Genomic DNA, 20,699 nt, shown 5'->3' with positions numbered 1-20,699 from the left:
TCTTTTTTAGGGTGACTTTGGTCACACTGAAAATCCATAAAGTAACCATGGTAACAGTCTGGTTAATGAAGCATAAACGAAGAGAGGCGAACACCTGACGCACTGCCAACTTGACGCACAGCCTGTCTACCTGCCTCCACCGTAAACAGCGCTAGGAGCTGAATCTTTTTGCTTCAATTGCACTTTTAAGTGGCACCAGTTTACTCTCATATTTCTAATAATGAGATTACGAAAAGGAATTATTTCATAACATTTTGAAGCTTGTAGTTGATATTGTGAGGACTGGTGAATCGAGGGATGAAGTTACCTGTCTGGGACCAGAGCCAGTGGGAGGCAGCCTGGTTGGTGTTATGGGGATTTGGTAAGATTTGGGAATGGGTTTTCAACAACAAATATATGTATATAGCTTTTATATCTGAGTGTGTATTTTTGTTGCATACCATGACACTATTAGGAAAGGGAGTGGTGGTGACAAGTGCTGAGCAACATTCACCATAGAAATGTGGTAGAGTAACATTCTTTGGAAAACAAAAAACACAGGCTATTTCTCTGCATCTTTTGTTTTGATTGATTAGTAATGAGTACGTTTTTGTAGCATGTATAGGCCCATAAAAGTAGGCTTTGTTTGTGGTAAGTGCACTTTTGTCAGTGTGTTTGTGTATTAATGGCCTTAGCATGACTGCCAAACTGAGGTGTGATAAAGGCAAATGTCATGAACAGGAAAAGCAAGTTAAACAGCTTTGTGGCACATACTCTACCTCTGAGTCCCTGTGTGTATCTGTCTGTTTCCCACTTCCCTGTCTGTAAAATAGGTGTAATCATTCATGAGTGAAGGAATCATTAACTACAGACTGTCTATCCCCCCCAGACATTTCAAAGGGAAATGTTTGCTCTTGTTTATTATGATGATTATGCATTACTCTTTCTCACACCCCTTCTCACCCTTGTTTCTGTCTCTAACACACACAAACACACACACTCCTCTCTCACAAAAAGCAGTGTGTGTGAGGGGTGGGTTTGTGGAGCCTCCTCCATCCTTTGCCCTGCGGTCCATGGCGGAGGATGAGACACGGCTGCCCTGTCAGTTCCAGGTTCAGGAGAACGAGCAGGTAGTTCAGGTCAGCTGGATCAAGGAGCTACCTGATGGCACCAAGGAACATATCATCACCGCCCACCGCACAGAGGGACACACAGGTTGGTACACCATGCCCTCACACATCACGTAATCACTCAATCACTATCATAATGTTGTTTTCTTGCATTTGTTTACAATGACTGATGTTTACCAGAAACAAATCTGTCTCTTTGTCTCGTGTCTTGTTTTTGGATCAGAGTTTGGGCGGTACTCTGGGAGAGTGAGGTTTGAGAGCAGTCGCTCCATGGTGAACTCTGCTCTGCTCATCCTGACCACGGAGGAGTCTGATGAGGGGAAATACATCTGTCACATCAGCACATTCCCCTATGGGAACTTTGAGAGGAAGCTGTCACTCACTGTGTGGAGTAAGACACATTTCTTTAACCATCCTCCTTTTCATCCTAGATGTAAACCAAGTTACTATTTTCATTGTTATAATCATCATAGTAATTTCCACTGAAGGAACTCTCTCAGTTCTGACTGACCAAAGCCTTACTTAAAAACTCTATTTAACTGTATAAAATGCAATCTAATAAACCTCAGCTTGACCGTGCCCCTCTCCCTCCCTTCCCCCCAGCCTTCCCCATCTCCTCTCTGGACCCGGTGGTTCTGGAGGAGGGCCAGTCCTTCCATGTGGCTGCCTCCTGCCGCTCCGTGGCTCGCCCTCCACCCCGCCTGACCTGGGACACGGACCTTCCTGGCCAGGCCCAGAACCGCAGCTCCGAGGGCGGGGTCGTGTCCACCCACTTCTCCCTGCACCCCCTGAGGAGCATGAATGGCATGCGGTTGGACTGCCTGGTCTGGCACCCTGCTCTGGAACAACCCCGCAGGATCAGCAACCGCCTGGTGGTGCAATGTGAGTTTACCCTCGGCTGTCACCACGGGAAGGTGGTAACTAGATGGCCATGCTAGGATGGATTAAAGTGACATTGTTTGTGTTGATAGTTCCCCCAGATGCATCTGTCACCGGCTTTGATGGCAACTGGTACATGGGACTGAAGGAAGCTGAACTCCGTTGTGAGTCTGGAGGAAACCCCAAACCAAAAAACTTCACCTGGACCAGGTATTACCTGTCTGACTGACTGTCTTTGTTTCTGTCTATGTATTATTTGCCCAATGTAACACAATCTGCATTATAAAATATACTATACAAATACTGGCGTGAAAAATATACACACACACACACATACTTTGAAGAGTATGTCAATTAGGAGGGTGCCTTTCTCTCTTTGTTCCATTCAAGAATAAATAAAAGACATCGTGTCCAGTTACAGAATAAGAAAACCGATTGGGAGAGAGACATTTTCACATGAGTGAGGGAGCCATGGAGGGAGGGGGAAGAGTTGGAGGCGCATCTTAAGCACTTTATCAAATATCACTCTAATACGCAGTAAAACACAGGGTCTGCACATAATTAAAGATTCTTCTGCGAGCATTACAATAATGACAGAACACACAATTAAATACTCACTATTGCAGTATGATAAAAATCCATGAATCTGTTTCTGCAGTAGTTAGATATAATTGAAGGAGATATACTTTTCCAAAATTGCTCTAAATGTATATAAAGTATCACATTTGGCATGTTGTTAAAGCTGTAATGAATTTGAATGAAAAGAAACTGGATCCTGACCACTTGGTGATAGGGTTTCCCTATCAGTAGTATTATTCTCAAACATATATTCAATGTCAGATGTAATCTCTGGCGTTGATTTCATTATGAAGGATTGGTTAGAAGGTTGGGCTGAGTGAGAACAGAAATGTGAGAAGCTCCTTGTTGGGGTGAACAGTAAAATGGTAACCCGGCTGGGCACAGTGAAACTAGGGCAACATGAGCCCTCTCAGTGGACCTAGTTCCTGGTGGGATCAGATACTTGCTCTCTATTATAGTCCCTAGGACATCTGAGCTTATTCCGGGGCCTATCAGTCCTATGCAGTGGTGTAGTGGTGACTGAAGAAGGTGGTATAGTCTAATTTTGTCAAAAAAGTTCCCAAATGGCCCACCCAGCAGAGTAAAGACACCCTGTGTGAAACATGCTATGTTTTTTTTAATGAGTTTTCCTATAGATTTTTCAGATTTACACTCTCAAAATCCCACTTTTTTATAGAAAAAGGACACAAATGTCATGGTCTAAGTCCACAACAATGCTTAAACCACATCGGTCTGATTGTGTGGGTCTGGCTCCCCAGTGGGTGGGCCTGGCTCCCCAGTGGGTGGGCCTGTGTCCAACCAGGCCCATCCATGTGTACACCCCTGATGCAAACAGTTCATGATGACAATTGCGCATCACAAATAGCCAACGCTTTGGACTTAACTTTTTCAATTCCTGGTTTGCATACCCATTCTTGCCTTAGTTGGCATTTACTGGTCAATATCATAAGTTGAAATGTTTTTCCTACGCTACCGATGTCATTCTTCTGTGAGCTGCTCCATGTCAAACCAGCTGAGAGCTGTACTCTCTTGCTGCCTGTAGATGATATTCTTGCAGGTGATATTGGTATTACGGTTGCTGTCCTTTCAGAATCACAAACTGAAGACCTATAGGTTCACCACTGTACTAACCTGTCACACAGGTGTCAGTATACCTCAGTGTCGGATGGAATAGCAGACCCACTGTGTGAAACAATGGCTATGTCCACAACTGCAGGTATACTGCAAGCTTTTTTTCTTAAGGGTACCCACTGTGTCTGCCTTCATGGACATAGCCATTGTTTCATGCAGTGAGTCTGCTATTCCATGAGTCATGATGAGTATGTTTTTATTTATTTTTTATTTAAATAGGCTCGTCAGTTAAGAACAAATTCTCATTTACAATGACGGTCTACGAACAGTGGGTTAACTGCCTTGTTCAGGGGCAGAACGACAGATTTTTACCTTGTCAGCTCAGGGATTCGATCTAGCAACCTTTCGCTTTCTAGCCCAATGATCTAACCACTATGCTACCTGCCGCCCCAGGTAGCTTAGTGCTATGTTGAGTAGGTTACATGAGTACATTGTTGAGAGGATTAGTATTAATGTGGGCATTCCTGTTTTCTGCTATTCTTTAATCCCCTGTATGTGGGTACATTTGTCTCCGTCTGCAGGGATGGTAAGGCTCTGCCAGATGGCCTGACTGTGGATGGAGCAAGGCTTCTGTTTGGCCGAGCCCTGAGACTGAATGACACTGGAGTTTATGAATGTGTGGTGAACAACGGCGTTGGGACAAGGAAAGTAAAATGTAACATCACAGTTACGGGTAAGGGGAAATAGGCAAAGTTATTCCTGTATTTTGGGGAGATCTGAACAGAAAAACGACACTGGTCACACTACATCGCTACCTTTGGTTGTTTGTGGTTACAATTTTGTGTGCATTCCCTCTTTCCTTCCCACTCCCTCACTCAGAGACATCTCGGAGTGTGCAGGAAGTGATCTTTGACACTCTAGTGATGATCATTATAGCTGTGGCTGCTGGGGTGTTGGTCATCGTCATGATCATCGTCATCATTTTAGTCAACCGATACCACAGACGCAAAAACAGCACATTAGAGATGGAGCTTAGTAAAAGGATGTGAGTTGATTTCCATAACACTTTGAACCCCCCCCCCCCCCCCCCCCCCTTCCATATCCTTAAATACTCAAATCGCCCTCAGTTTCTGAAATGCTCTCTTTCACAGGTTAGAAATCAACACTCTCTCCAGACAGGCCTCCTCCAGGAGACTTAACTCTGTCAGCACAGACCCCAGAGGACAGGTGCAGAGTACTTTAAATTTGAACGCTTGTTTGCTCTTATTTTAAGTTATTAGTTATCGTCTACTTGTGAATGAGTGTCTGCCAGCAATAATTATTGTCTTTCTCTACTTTTCACCCCACCCACAGAATGAAGACTGTACACAACTCAGACTAGACAGTAGAATGAAAAAAAGCCTAATGTCCCTTGAGGTGAGAGTTCATAAAAGCTTCAACAATATTATACATTTATAACATTATGTACAGTATCATACTGATTTCATTGATGTTTAATCTGTGGATTATTGCGATTCCTCTCGTTAGGACCATCCCATCTACAAAGGCAGTCAATCCACCCTCGGTGGGAAGTGGGGGACGGTTCGAGAGGATGATTTGGACTACATAGGCCGCCCCGTCCTGTACCAATCTAGCTGGCGCGAGTGCAGAGAGAGTATGAGGGGGGCTGAGATGGAGGGAGAAAGGGAAGAGCGCAGACGAAGGGTGGAGTCGTACCTAAAGAGCAGCAATATGTCCCTGGTGTGTATTTGTGTCCGAGAGAGGAAGAGGATACGTGAAAGTTTGAAAATGCACACTAAGTTTACTCTGTAATAACTGAAAGGCCTATCTGTTTCTCTCAATGCCACACAATATGTGGCTCTCTATTTCTCAGGACTCTGGCCTTCCTTCCTCCCTTGTCCCCATGAAGCCCCAGGATCATGATGGCAGTGTGGGGCCCACAGACATCCCCCCAATGCTCAGCGACCTAGGTGGCCAGAGGGAAGGCATGACGGAAGTGGAAGACTGGAGCGACAGACAGGACGTGCTGGAGGTTGACGAGGCTGACTGTGACAACAATTCATACCAGATCTCAGAGGCACTCTCCAACCACTTCCACTACAGTAACGGGTTCCTGCGGCCCAAACCACACTCCAACGCCATCCTCCTACACCCCAGAGGACAGAACATATAGACAGGTGTGAAAGGAGTTTGTTGAAAAGGGAACTGCCCTCTGCTCCACCCTAACCCAATGGTCATGGAGGCCTGTTATATTGCAGCATCGCTTTGTCAACTGTAAACCTAGTCTTGTCTAAGCACTTATCAGTTGTGCTTGTGCTGTCATTTTAGCTAACCTTATAGTTGTGATATACTAAATATACCCTACCCTTGTGCGTTAATGTTATTTTCATGTTTCTTTCTATTTAAAAAAATCAAAAGGGCTGTTTGAGAGAATTCTCATGTTTATTCATAAAAATGTATGCACTGTTAAAAGCATGTCCACTGTCGTTTTTCTCTCCAGATGTGTTAGTCTCTGGCATAGTTTTAAAAAGACGATGAAGATCTGGCTCTAGATATCGTTGTTCCTTATAAAAGGTTACAAGCAGGGGGCTGTGATCCCTCCCTACAGTATATTAGCACCACTAGTGTAACAGTTGTGGTAGGGGATCACTGCTCTCCCTTTACAAAATAGAAAGACAAAGGTAACACTGCTGCTTTCTGCACGTGTCTTGACTGTCTTCTCATAAACTCTGTTCTCAGTCATTGGAAAATGTTTGTCAATAGCTAGGTTTCCATCCAATTGGCGACAGATTTTCATGTGAATATTCTTGAATCCGAATAAAATATTTGTATTTCCAACGTGTTTACCCCAAACTGACTTGTTTTCATGTACCGAATAAAAATCTAAAGTTCAATGCGTTTCCATCACATTTTCAACTACCGATAGTTTGGTCACAAAAACAGTTGCGTTATATAGCAAATATGCCTACTCTGGTCTTGGCATGTGCGCTATAGCCAACAGCTGGCAGATACAGTGCCGGTAGGGTAGTCTACATGATGAGATTATGGATATTTGTATTTGTCAAACTCGGTAGTCATGTTGATCATGTCACCAGAATAAGACCCTCGATATTTATTGGAAAGGAGCATCAAGAGCACCGTGCACTTTCATCACCTTCCCACTGGGCATAGACAATTTCAACGTCTAGTTTATATTTACATTTGGTTGTCAACTACTGTGAAATGTCACCATGTCATTAGATTTAGGTTAAAAGTTGGATGAAAAATACAATTTCGTTACAGTTCTGACTTTTGGCAAATCCAATCAGTTTTCCATGTTGATTCAATGTCATCAGATTACATTTTTGTTGTTGAAATAACATGGAAACAATGATGCAACCAGTTTTTGCCTATTGGGCTGTGAAGTTAATAACTTAATCTGTAGCCTAATAAACTGCATGGTTTCCCAAGTCGTATGGGAGGACCACCCACAATATAATTGTGACTCCAAGTTTACTTTGGTATGGTTATTATATTAATATTTGCACAAAGGTGTTTCCACTGTCATTTCTCACATAATACATTTTACAGACACAAAAAGGTAGAACAAACAAATGATCTGTCAGAATTTATGAAATTGCACTGAAACATCACAGCCGTGACTTTGTTTTAATATGGTATGACTTTACTCGCATAAAAACTGGATGGAAACGTGGTTAATGAGGTTGTTTCATAATGTGTGGGGCGTGCCCCAGCTGGTTTCTCTAGAATGTTCTTAATTGTCTCGTCATGGTGATGACCATCAGTAGACTGTTTGCTTTGCTCTGAGACCCCTGTGTACTCGCTGGTGTGTGCGGAGATTACTCTGCTGAGCAAAACACCTCCCACACGTCACACAGTTGTACGGTTTCTCTCCTGTATGAATCCGTTGATGCATCTCCAAGTGGCTGACCCAGTCAAAGCTCTTTCCGCAAAAGGTGCAAACAAACCGCTTCTCTCCTGCTGGGGTTCCCTGTGGGGCTACTTTTGCTGAGTTGAAACCATTTGGGGCAAACGAGAATACATTGTTTAGCCAAACGTTGGAATATGCTCCACTCTCATTGGCTCGCGTTTGTTTGTCTGATGGCAGTCTGGTAGTAGTTCCATCCTCCCTTCTCTCTTGGTACATAGTTTGCTCTCTGTGCTGACCTGGTTGTGCCTGAACCAAATCTGTAGAGGTCCTACTTCGGTCATTCCAAACAGACTGTGCTCGCATCTCTTCTTTCATTAGTCTGTTTATGTACCCCATCTCTGATGATGGATCGCTATCCAGACCCTGCACTGCACTTTGAATAAGCTGTATGTCTGTATTGAGATCCTGTGTATATTGTTCCGTACCATATGAGCAATCTGGACCCTCAGAGTCACAGTTGATCTCTGATACAGACGCCCACAGATGACTCTCTCGGTCATCCATGGCAAACTCCGTTTCCTGATGATCTGATCTCTCTGTACCATGTTCACTTCCTGATGTATGTAGTGAAATAACGTCATACTCCTCCTCTTGCTCGGTCTTCACCACTAATTCTAGTCCACTACCCTTCTCATCTTTGTGGCCAGACCTGTACTGTTCATTAAGACCCTCTACTGATTCTTTAGGTGGCGGTGGTCTATTTGGATCCAGTTGGTCATCTTTAGGTGTGAACACTTTGTCTCTCGCGGTCTGCTCAAATGAAGTCCTTTCACCAGCATCCTTATCAGACCCCTTGGACCCTAGGAAAGGTTTAAATGAACTGTCAGTATATGTCAAAAACTATGTAAAAGTTCAGAGAGCACTGAGCAATTGAACAAGGTCAACAACTGAAATCAATTATCTACACTAACTAGGCATAAATGTCAGCCATATTGTTAATACTTTATCTTTTTGAAGAATTGACCCTTTAGTTGAGATGGACAGAAACACATTTCAGATAGGTCTACTCAAATGCACCTTTCAAGTGCTAGTCTGAACTAGGAAAGTCGGAAATGTCCACCTTGCTAACTGGTAGTAGTAACGTATCATCAAGTTGGAAATTTCCGAGTTTCCTAGTTCCGACTAGCATGTGAACATGTCATACCTGAACCAGTACCTGGGCTTGGGGATAAGCTGAATATGACGACCTTTCCTCTGACGCCTAGGATCCTTCAATTCAAATGCCGCGTTCACATCCTAATCGGAGGTAGGAAACATTTCCGACTTGCTGATTCGTTGAACGCGGCACGTGTATCGCTACAACAGTTAGCTTGTCGGAAATTTCTGAGTTTTCTTTTTCCGACTTGCAATAGAACGCGGCAAAAGTCCCATTAACTCTTCGAACGTTATGTCAAAATAGGTTCTGTACTCACCAAAATATGGAGTTTCGCAGAGCAGCTAATCATTACTGCCGTTACGCACGGTATGTAGCCTAGTGGTTAGAGCGTTGGACTAGTAACCGGAAGGTTGCAAGTTCAAATCCCCGAGCTGACAAGGTACAAATCTGTCGTTCTGCCCCTGAACAGGCAGTTAAACCACTGTTCCTAGGCCGTCATTGAAAATAAGAATTTGTTCTTAACTGACTTGCCTAGTTAAATAAAGGTAAAAAAAAAAAAAAAAAAAAAAAAAAAAATGACTGTAGTTGCTCTGCATAACTCCATATGTTGCTGACTACCCAACGTGTTTTTTACATTATAACGTTTATGGAGCTGGTTAATGAGTCTTTAAATTGAAGGATCATGGGCGTCAGAGTGCTCGTCATATGTATCGTCTCCTCAAGCCTATGTACTGGTTCATTCTAAACACAGCTAGCTAGTACAGTCTTAGAAATAAAATACATGTATTATATTGCTATGAGTATAGTAAACACGAGCTGACTCACCCTGCTCTGTTCTGCTGGAAGACAAAGAGCATGTGGAATATGCTTCTCGCGCTTTGGACGTCGTCCTTTGCCGTTCGTTCTCCATAAACAATAATTTTCTTTTTAACGCTTCGATTTCATTTTCTCTTCGACACATTTCCAAGCGTAAAACAGTAAAACCATCATCGAACATTTTACTTATTTCTGCCACCGCAGCTTTGGCTAACACATCCATAACCGAGGTTAATTTGGTCTGAAAGGTAACACAATTGGTTATATTCTCCTGGAACAACATTTTATGTGACTACTGTTATGTTTCTAAAGATAATGTTCAGTCGGAAAAGACAATACAATAGCAAGCTACCAGAGACGGAAGAGGAAGCGACTCGCTGCTTTTTTTCCTGTTTCCATGGAAGTCAGACCCAGCTGCTATTGCATTGGTGTCTATGGGAGACACACCCAGTTAAGTATACTTTTTGGGAAGGTAAACTGCCTGAGTTAACTGTTAACCACTTTTGCTAGCTACCACCGATGGGTCTTTACTTCCGCGACAACAAAGGATGGGGGAAGCGCGTGGTCATATGATCATTAAAGAGTCCTACGGTGTCCGTAGAGGACATAAACAGACCGCGAGCTCACCTGTCTTTTCTGTAGCCAGATACATGGCACAGGCACGTAATACTGTTTCTTGCTGCTCTGGACACGCATCTTAAACACGCAAACACACACACACACACACACACACACACATATATATATATATAAGTATTAGCTAGTTGTCCACAAGAGTTGTTCCACGACTTATTGGGTAAGTTTGCATCCCTGTTAATGTCTCTCGGAGATTAAACAAATAAATATTTAACCTTTATTTAACTAGGCAAGTCAGTTAAGAACAAATTCTTAATTACATTGATGGGCTGTACTGTAGTAATGCACAGGGAACAGACTACAGTACTATTGTCTCCTGAACCAATCTACCATTAAGTACCATCATCACCAATTCAGACTGGTTTTCTGGCCAGAACAACATTGGTGCATTATACTATGATTCTGGACGGATGTCATTCATTTATTGAGCAAGTTCTCTAAAGCACACAACTGCTGCTCAACCAAACAGACAACAATCTTTATCTGAGTTGAGTGAACCTTTTTCACTTTTACTGCTCACTTTTCCAGAGAAAGGCTCAAACACAGGGATAGCTTTTTGTGTTTTATTTAACTAGGCAAGTCAGTTAAGAACAACTTATTTACAATGACAGCCTAAGAACAGTGAGTTAACTGCCTTGTTCAGTGGCAGAACAACAGATTTTTACCTTGACAGCTCAGGGATTTGATCCAGCAACCTTTCAGTTACTGGCCAAACGCTCTAACCACTGGGCTACCTGCAGCCTGCAGTTTGTATGTTTTACACGGACTGTTTAAATAATGAACCTGGAATGTCTTGCCAGTCAGGTACTGTGTTTTATGTTTGTCCTAGATGTACTGTAAAAGGTCCAGACCCTCCCTGTGCTGTGTGAATACACAGGTTGGCATTTTTTGGGATGACTTATGTACTGGAGGCAGCTCTGCAGGGTAGTCACTAGCTGACACAGCCACAATGTCATAAAATCAGATTTTAAACCTTAACTTAACCGAACTGCTAACCTTTTGCTTAACCTTAGCGTATTTTTGTTTTCATGAATTTTTTACAATGTATAGCCAATTTTGACTTTGTCGCTGGCCCATTAGTAGAAATCGCTCAGCTCTGCCTCCAGGACAAGATACATCCCAATAAACGTAAACTTCCTGCGTGCATGTGACCTAACAGTCAGTAGACTTTTCTTCCACCAGCGATAAAGGCACTGGCTTTGCGCCATCCTCATGGGGCCCGGGATCAGCAAGCCGCACCAGGGAGGCTCTACTCCAACTACCAGCGACAGCATGGAGTACAGACTCCTGCTCCAGGCCTCTGTGCTGCCTAAGGCCCTCTCTGTGACCTCATGTGCATCACAGCCCTCCTCCTGCCAGTCCCTCCAGCCCTCCAGGCTAACATCCACCACATCCTCCCTCTCCCCCACCGCCTCCTCCTCCCTCACCTCTCCACTCATAAGCACAGAGAACCAATTATTAAAGAGGGGTTCACTCCTCTTCACTCATTCCTCCTCTCTTCCCTCTCCCCTCTGTCCTTTGTCCTCTTCATCCCTGCCACCCTCTAGTGGTGTCCTGCCTCCTACTGGCCTTCCTCCTCCTCCTGTTCTGGATGAATAATGGGAGGATGAGGAAGGCAGTCTGCCTGTAAGGACGTGCTGTCTTACTCTGAAGAGATTTGTGTGGTATGTGGCCCGGCCCCATAAGCCCATCCCTTCTTTCAGTCAGTTTTTTTTGTGGTGTAGTTTATCCAAGGTCCATTCCAACACAGTCAATCTTTGAAATAAAATACATTTGTGATGCTCAATTTATTGGTTAAGTGATTCTGAGTCAATATGTTCCTCTGACAATGTAAGTTAATGGCAGTATACAGAATGTGTTCTCCTTCTTCCTCATGACATGTCAGGATTCTAACTAGGACAGCCTCATGGCTGAGGAGATTGAGTTGTCCACAGAGATGCATGTTCTGGACATGGTATTGGATGAAGAGGAGCTGGACCAAAACATGTCAATTGGGGAACAGGAGTTTGGCTTATTATTACATGCCTTATTATTTATTTTACTGCTGCTCTTAAATTTTTTGTTACTTTTATTTATTTATTTTTCTTAACTTCATTGTTGGTTAAGGGCTTGTAAGTAAGCGTTTCACTGTTGTATTGGTGCAAGTGATCATTCTTATTTTTTTGATTTGATACCTGATTAGTAATATTTGTAACATTGCTGCCCCCTTGTGATAATAATCTGAAATACAGATGTCACTAAAGTTGCAACAAAACTGCATCCTATATACATGGCACTGCAATCGCTACCTTTGGTTGTTTGAGTTTACAATTTCGTGTGCATTCCCTATTTCCTTCCCACTCAGAGACATCTCAGAGTGTGCAGGAAGTGATCTTTGACACTGATGATCATTATAGGTGTGGCTGCTGGGGTGTTGGTCATAGTCATTATCATCTTAGTTAACTAATACCATAGACGCAATAACAGGACATTAGAGATGGAGCTTCGCGAAAGGACATGAGTTGATTTCCACAATACTTGGAACCCCCTTTCGCTATCCTTAAATCCTCCTTAGTTTCTAAAAAGCTCTTTCATAGGTTAGAAATCAACACTCTCCAGATAGGCCTCCTCCACAAGACTCAACTCTGTCAGCACAGACCCCAGACGACAGGTACAGAGTACTTTCATTTCAAACACTTGTTACTCGTATTTTCAGTCATCTCTCATTTTCTTAGAGGGGTCATTTTCAGTTATTAGTTATCATCTACTTGTGAATGAGTGTCTGCCAGCAATCATTTTTGTCTTTCTCTAATTGTCACCCCACCCACAGAATGAAGACTGTACACTCCTCAGACTAGACAGTGAAATTAAAAAAAGCCTAATGTCCCTTGAGGTGATAGTTCATAAAAGCTTCAACAATATTATACATTTATAACATTATGTACAGTATCATACTGATTTCATTGATGTTTAATCTGTGGATTATTGTGATTCCTCTCGTTAGGACCATCCCATCTACAAAGCCAGTCAATCCACCCTCGGTGGGGGACGGTTCGAGAGGGTGATTTGGACTACCTAGGCCGCCCCGTCCTGTACCAATCTAGCTGGTGTGAGTGCAGAGAGAGTATGAAGGGGCTGTTTGAAAATGCACACTAAGTTTACTCTGTAATAACTGAAAAAACTATCTGTTTATCTTAATGCCTCCCAATATGTGGCTCTCTATTTTTCAGGACTCTGGCCTTCCTTCCTCGTCCCCAGGACCAGGATGGCAATGTGTGGCCCACAGACATCCCCCCAATGCTCAGTGACCTGGGTGGCCAGAGGGAGGGTGTGACCGAAGGGGACGACTGGGTCCACAGACAGGACGTGCTGGAGGTTGATGAGGCTGACTGTGACACCAGTTCTTACCAGATCTCAGCGGCACTCTTCAACCACAGCAATGGGTTTCTGCAGCCCAAACCACACTCCAACACCATCCTCCTACACCCGAGGACAGAACATCTAGACAGGGGTGAAAGGAGTTGGTTGAAAAGGGAACTGCCCTCAGCTCCACTCTAACCCCATGGTCATGGTGGCCTGCTACTCACTCCTGTGAACTGAACTTGGATACAGTTGGACTGAAGTGAGTGTTTGGCAACCTCATGTTCATATTAATTGCCATTTTTAGGTTGACTTTGTCCTTTTTTTCCATCAGCATGGGCTTCTTGTATACAGTGCCTTCAGAAAGTATTCACACCACTTGATTTGTTGTGTTACAGCGTTATTACAAATGGATTAAATGTAGATTTTTTTTGTCACTGGCCTACAGACAATATCCCATGTCAAAGTAGAATTATGTTTTTTGATTACATTTTTTTAATGAAAAGCTTAAATGTCTTGAGTGAAAAAGTTTTCAACCCCTTGTTATGGCAAGCCTAAATAAGTTCAGGACAAAAAAATCTGCTTAACAAGTCACATACGTTGCATGGACTCTGTGTGTAACACTGTGGTTTTTGAATGACTACCTCATGCCAGTACCCCACACAATTATATGTAAGGTTCCTCAGTCTAGCAGTGAATTTCAAACACAGATTCAACCATAAATACCAGGGAGATTTTCAAATGCCTCTCAAAGGGCATAAATATAAAATGTCTTGTTCATTCACCCTCTAAATACATGTCTCAAGGCTTAAAAATCCTTCTCTAACCTGTCTCTTTAACAAGTGACATCAATAAGGGATCATAGCTTTCATCTGTATTCACCTGGTCATTCTGTCATGTTCTATAGTTGCCATGGTGCCCTAGCTTCACCATTCCAGGTGAAGCTGGTTGAGAGAATGCCAAGAGTGTGCAAACCTGTCAAGGCAAAGGGCGGCTACTTTGAAGAATCTCAAATATAAAACATTTTGATTTAACACTTTTTTGGTTACTACATGATTGCATATGTGTTATTTCATAGTTTTGATGTCTCACTATTATTCTACAATGTAGAAAATAGTAAACCCTGGAATGAGTAGGCGTGTCAAACTTTTGACTAGTACTGTATATCTAGTGTTTTAGGGCCACGAATTTGCAGATTTACTGACAGGTTAAAAGTCTTTGGCTTGGCTAACTAGCTAGCTGGCTAATATTTTTGTTTAAAAAATGCATCTGGACACATTACCAGCCTTTTTGTTTCTTCTGGCTGCCAATTCCCGATCTTCTGAGAACAATTTTCAGGAGTCGCCTGAAACGTGAGAGGAATGGGAGATGCGGGAATATATTGCTAAGAGAGAGCTCTCATAGTGAGGACTGGCTACTATTGTGAACTTTGTGTGGTGAACTTTCTGGTGTCCAGAGCTGCTGAGGCATCACCCAAGTGGGTGCTACACAGACTGGAAGAGAAGAAGACCAGTGGCTATAAGAGTCAGGCTGGTTCCCAGACGTGCCCTCTACAAGATCATCAACAGACTCCATCACCATCCTCTGACCAGCTCTCTCTGCTCAAGCCATGAACTGACCCTCTCCATCTTCAGAGGATGCAGCTTTCAAAGACTTGGTCTCTATTGGTTCATCTGTCATGATATATTGCGTGTTTTTTTTGTTGCTCTTGAAGCACGGAGATTCTATGAAAAGCGCTATAGAAATTGTATAAATTATTATATTATGGAAAGAGCAGGTGTTAATGTTTTGTATTCTCAGTGTATTTCAACAACAACAAGGGCTCAAAGTTCAGAGAATTTATGTTTATTCATAAACATGTATGTATTGATAAAAGCACATCCATTGTATTTTCTCTCCAGATGTGTTGTCTCTGGCATAGTCCTACAAAAACTAAAAAGACGATGGAGATCCACCTCTTGATAACTGTTCCTTTTAAAATATACAAGCAGGAGGATGTAAACCTGTAACTTTAACTCCCTACAGTATATTAGCACCACTAGTGTAACAGTTGTGGTAGGGTCGCACTGCTCTCACTTTAAGAATAGGAAAACAAAAGTAGCACACTGCGGCTTTTTGCACGAGTGTCTTGACTGTCTTCTCATGAACACTCTGTTCTCAGTCATTAGAAAAAGTTTATATTAATGAGGTTGTGTTTCATAATGTGTGGGGCGGGACCCAGCTGGTTTCTCTAGAATGTTCTTAGTCGTCTCGTCATTGTGATTACTTTTCGTTTGCTTTGTTCTGAGGCCCCTGTGTACTCGCTGATGTGTGCGGAGATTACTCTGCTGAGCAAAACACCTCCCACATGTCACACAGCTGTACGGTTTCTCTCCCGTATGAATCCGTTGATGCATCTCCAAGTGACTGACCCTGTCAAAGCTCTTTCCGCAAAAGGTGCAAACAAACCACTTCTCTCTTGCTGGGGTACTCCTTGGGGCTACCTTTGCTGAGTTGAAACCATTTGGGGCAAACGAGAATACATTGTTTAGCCAAACGTTGGAATATGCTGCACCCTCATTGGTTCGCGTTTGTTTGTCTGACGGCACTCTCGTAGTAGTTCCATCCTCCCTTCTCTCTGGGTACATAGTTTGCGCTCTCTGCTGTCCTGGTTGTGCTTGAACCAAATCTATAGGGGTCCATCTTTGGTCATTCCAACCAGACTGTGCTCGCATCTCTTCTTTCATTAGTCTGTTTATGTACCCCATCTCTGATGATGGATCGCTATCAAGACCCTCCACAGCACTTTGAATAAGCTGTATGTCTGTATTGAGATCCTGTGTATATTGTTCCGTACCATATGAGCAATCTGGACCCTCAGAGTCACAGTTGATTTCTGATACAGACGCCCACAGATGACTCTCTCTGCGATCCATGGCAAACTCAGTTTCCTGATGATCTGATTGCTCTGTGCCATGTTCACTTCCCGATGTATGTAGTGAAATAACGTCATACTCATCCTCATGCTCTTTCTTCACTAACTCTAGTGCACTACCCTTCTCTCGCTGGACAGACCTGTACTGTTCATTGAGCCCCTCTACTGATTCTGCAGGTGGCTGTGGTCTATTTTGATCCAGTTGTTTGTCTTTAGGTGTGAACACTTTGTCTCTGGCGGTCTGCTCAACTGAAGTTCTTTCACCAGCATCCTCATCAGACCCCTTGGACCCTGAAAGGGAAGGTTTAACTGAACTGTCAGAAGCACTGTAAAACAAAGTTGAGAGTGTACTGAACAATTTAACATAGGTCAACAATAAAACTGATACCCATTATCTACACTTGCCTGGAAACCTGACCTCGAATTGCATTGAATTCCACATAGGGCAGAAATTAGTGTTTGAATGTGGAAAGTTTCCCTTCACAACCTCTACAAGTCGGAAATGTTGAACAAAATTATTTTTGAACTTTTTGATATTTATCTGTGCGGTTGTTCCTTTTGGAGGTAGGAATGTGAGGCAATATATCCACAGGAAAGTATAATTACATCAACTTTTCTAAAGCACTGGCAGTGCTTTCGAATTTCTATCACCTGAAGCATGTGCACAAGATTTTAAAAATACATTCATGAGATGCACGCATACTTGCCGAGCTCGTGCTTTCATGGTTATGTGCATGCTTCAGGTGATAGAAATCTGAACCCACTACCAGAGTTTTGTAAAGTTGATGTAATCATAATTTTCTGTGGATATATTGTGTCACATTCCTAACGCCAAAAAGACCAACTGCACGGACAACCGGTAAAGTAGGTTAAAATATAATTATAAAATATAATTGTATTCAACAGAGGTCGTGAGAGGAAACTACCCTTACTCAAACGCTAATTTCTGCCCAACAGAATTCAATGCAATTCAACGTTGGGTTCCTGGCAATATGTACACTAGCTAGGCATTGAGCTAAATTATTGTCAGTTATGTTGTTAATACTGTTAAGAACTGACCCCTGAGTTGAGATGGACACTGGACAACAACACATTTCTAGATAAGTCAACCTAGTTAGCTAGTACAGTAAGCAAGCACGCGCAGGCTTACCCTGCTCTGTCCTTCTGGAAGACGAAGAACATGTGGAAGAATTGCCTGCTTCTCGCAGTTTGGAACTCGTCGCTTGCCGTTCGTTCTCCATAAATAATTTTATTTTCAAGGCTTCAATTTCATTTTCTCTATGGCACATTTCCAAGCGTAACACAGCAAACCCATCATCGAACAATTTACTTATTTCTGCCACTGCAGCTTTGGCCAACACATCCATAACGGATGATAATTTGGTCTGAAAAGTAACACAGTTGGTCATATTCTCCTGGAACAACATTTTACCCGACTAGTGTTATGTTTCTAAAGATAATATTCAGCTGGAAAATCCAATAGTTGGCTAGCTATCGATGATGGATTTTACTTCCGCGAAAACAAACTGAGGGGAGGAGCGGATATACTTTTAAGGAAATCGGAAACTCCCTTGGAATCGTAATAATCCCAGCGATATTAGAGAAAGGAGGAGATGGGAATATTTTTTGGCAATGAATGGAGTCAGACTGTCGCCCAATCGCGTTTAAATTGTCATGCTGCGTCATGCGGTTGCTAAACTCATCGTCACGACCCATTCTCAAAGTCAGGGTATGAGTCGAGAAACTTGCCTATTTTACTTGAAAGTACAGTGTCCCGATTCCAAAGCTATACGATATTACAGATAACAAGTTAATTATCTCACGTCTCGGATTTGTTATTGATATTGTACTTCTTGTTTACGAAATTCATGCTAATGTTGGGTTTTTGAGCTAGCGCCCAATTGACTCCCATTCACTCCTTGTAGGAGAGCTCGTCCCAGAATCACCCAGAATGCACCGCGCGGCCGTTAATTGATTACAAAGGAGTTTCTCATCTCCTCAAAAAGTATATCTGTTAACACACCGCGTACGTTGGCAATGGGTCGCTCGGTGTATTCTGGGTAAACTCCGACAAGGAAATATCTCCTTTTTTAATTTTATTAACAGTAATATGCAAAACATAAACATAACAGCCAGAGGGATTCCACAAAGAAATAAAAATAAAACGAATCCACATTATATCAATTCAAATACAGACATATAGTGAATACATTTTTTGGACATTTGTTTTTGTATACGTTTTAAAGACTAAATAGTTTTCCAAATCAGATTTAAAAAGGGGCTTTTTCTCAATACATTTTTATTTGTGTACGAAAATGTTTCCTCATAAAATAAAGAGATTTATGACATACTCACGTTCAATTGTGGAATCAGTGTAGTAAAATAATGTCAAACTTAGAAATTTCAATGGTTGTACGCAATTTGAGGCCAATATATAGTTTTACATCAGCCCAGAACACTTCACTATATAAACAATGACAGAATAAGTGTTCAATAGATTGTTTCTAGTTCACAAAAACTGCATTCACTGGTAACATCAGGTATATATTTAGAAATCAAGCTATTACACAGATAGAATCTATGGATAATCTTAAACGAGATCTCCTTTACTTTATTGGTCACCATAAATTTGTGTGGAGTGAGCCAAACACGACGCCAGTTTACATCAAACGATGAAGCCCAACAAAATATCGCAGAGGGAATAGACTTCCTGTAGAAAATATCCCTTAATAAACGATTGTTGAATTTCGTATCTAGTAGACCAATGCCATTCACCTGGATATCGCTTACAATCGGAGATATTCCAAATTATGCATTATTCTGAAGTCAAGTTTTTATCCCACTAGGTTTAGCTTTAATAACAGTGTCATATTCCTTGCTTGAAACCTCAAAGTCGTATCTTTCCATAAATTCTATCAGTGTAAATAGATTCCCACTAATATTAACTAATTGGCTGACAAGGACAATGTTTTTCGAGAACCATTTATGGTTAAATAACATCTTGTTTCTATGTAATATCGACCCATTGTTCCATATAAAACATTTATGAGGTGAAAAGTTGTGTTTAGCCGGTTTAGCCGGCAGTTTCACAGGAAGTTTACCCACAATATATGGACATTGTAGTAAAAAATTAAGCCCTCCGAACTTCTGAAAAACAAAATTAGGTATAATATTCCAGAAACCATGAGGATTTTTTATGTACCTTTTAATCCAGTTGACCTTTGATATCTGATTGAAGAGAGTGAAGTCTAAGACATTTAGACCGCCATCACAAACCCTGTTGGTGATAACATCTCTTTTTATCTTATGTGGCTTGTTTTTCCATACGAAGTTGTACAAAAGCCTATCTAAGGTACAGCAAGTGGATTTGGGAATGTCAATAGATGAAAACAGATAGGATGCACGAGATAGCCCCTCAGCTTTGGATAAAAGCACCCTTCCTTGAAGATTTAAATCCCTCGCTAACCATGAGGATCATTTTTTGTTGTTGACAGATTCAGTTACAGGGTTCAAATTAAGATCATTCACAGCCTTAAGATTTTTGGTGATCTTTACACCGAGGTAGGTTACAGTATCTTTTTCAGAGATGTTACAATCTGCTGGATTGACAGCTCCTTTCAAAACAAACATCTCACATTTGGAAAGATTTAATGCCAAACCTGAGATTTTGGAGAACTACTTCACGATATCCAATGCTAATCTAGCTTGTGACACATTTTTCAAAAAAAGGGACGTGTCATCCACCAGTTGGGATATCTGATATCTCTGGACTGGAATGTAATGCCTTCAAATGGACTTTTATTAACTAATGAGCATAACATTTGAAATACTAACAAAAATAAAAAGGTGAAATTGGACAACCTTGTCGTATTCCTTTGTAAATGTTAAACCTTGAGGATGTTCCATGACAGAGTTTGATACAGCTATTGCCACCATTATACAGAGTTCTAATAGCATCAACAACAAAAACGACCAAATTTCAAATGCTTAAGACAATCAAAGATAAAATTGTGACTTACTGTATCAAATGCTTTCTGAAAATCCCAAAATAGGATAACAGGGAAGTAATCCAATAGATCACAATACTCAACCAAGTCTAACACCAGCCACAGATTATTAGATATATGGCACCCTTTCATAAACCCTGATTGATATTCATCAATCAGATCATTCAAGCAAGACTTTAACATTTTCGCAAAAATTAAGTATATAATTTTGTAGTCGTTATTTAGGAGTGTGATTGGATGCCAATTATCAATATTTAAGAGATCCTTGTGTGGTTTAAGTATAAGAGTAATAACCCCTTGCTTCAGACAGGCAGGTAGTTCT

The 20,699-nt window shown here is 41.8% G+C and overlaps 3 protein-coding genes and 1 long non-coding RNA gene across 4 annotated transcripts; 2 read left to right on the top strand and 2 right to left on the bottom strand.

Annotated features, from left to right (window-relative positions):
• The first annotated feature begins 48 nt into the window (after positions 1–48).
• LOC129824223 (nectin-4-like) lies at positions 49–6,532 on the top strand. Its single transcript, XM_055883698.1, has 11 exons — positions 49–361; positions 1,000–1,194; positions 1,333–1,500; positions 1,713–1,991; positions 2,081–2,198; positions 4,220–4,371; positions 4,518–4,683; positions 4,790–4,865; positions 4,992–5,054; positions 5,166–5,378; positions 5,512–6,532. The coding sequence occupies exons 1-11, from the start codon at positions 298–300 to the stop codon at positions 5,809–5,811; spliced, it is 1,794 nt and encodes a 597-aa protein (XP_055739673.1). The 5' UTR covers positions 49–297; the 3' UTR covers positions 5,812–6,532.
• A 700-nt stretch (positions 6,533–7,232) lies between these two features.
• Positions 7,233–9,764, bottom strand: LOC129824232 (zinc finger protein 473 homolog). Its single transcript, XM_055883709.1, has 2 exons — positions 9,491–9,764; positions 7,233–8,369 (listed from the first exon to the last, which is right to left on the bottom strand). Exons 1-2 carry the CDS (start codon positions 9,762–9,764, stop codon positions 7,420–7,422), a joined length of 1,224 nt encoding a protein of 407 aa, XP_055739684.1. The 3' UTR covers positions 7,233–7,419.
• Positions 9,765–10,045: 281 nt separating this feature from the next.
• LOC129824235 (uncharacterized) lies at positions 10,046–15,345 on the top strand. The gene is made up of 4 exons (XR_008754729.1): positions 10,046–12,767; positions 12,927–12,989; positions 13,101–13,205; positions 13,327–15,345. It is a non-coding gene; the product is annotated as an uncharacterized LOC129824235 (long non-coding RNA).
• Positions 15,280–18,308, bottom strand: LOC129824231 (zinc finger protein 473 homolog). Its single transcript, XM_055883708.1, has 2 exons — positions 17,521–18,308; positions 15,280–16,661 (listed from the first exon to the last, which is right to left on the bottom strand). The coding sequence occupies exons 1-2, from the start codon at positions 17,795–17,797 to the stop codon at positions 15,637–15,639; spliced, it is 1,302 nt and encodes a 433-aa protein (XP_055739683.1). The 5' UTR covers positions 17,798–18,308; the 3' UTR covers positions 15,280–15,636.
• Positions 18,309–20,699: the final 2,391 nt, after the last annotated feature.

The sequence above is a fragment of the Salvelinus fontinalis genome, chromosome 26 (assembly GCF_029448725.1).
Source record: "Salvelinus fontinalis isolate EN_2023a chromosome 26, ASM2944872v1, whole genome shotgun sequence".
NCBI classification, from domain to species: Eukaryota; Metazoa; Chordata; class Actinopteri; order Salmoniformes; family Salmonidae; genus Salvelinus; species Salvelinus fontinalis.
This window is presented reverse-complemented; position numbering and strand designations above follow the sequence as displayed.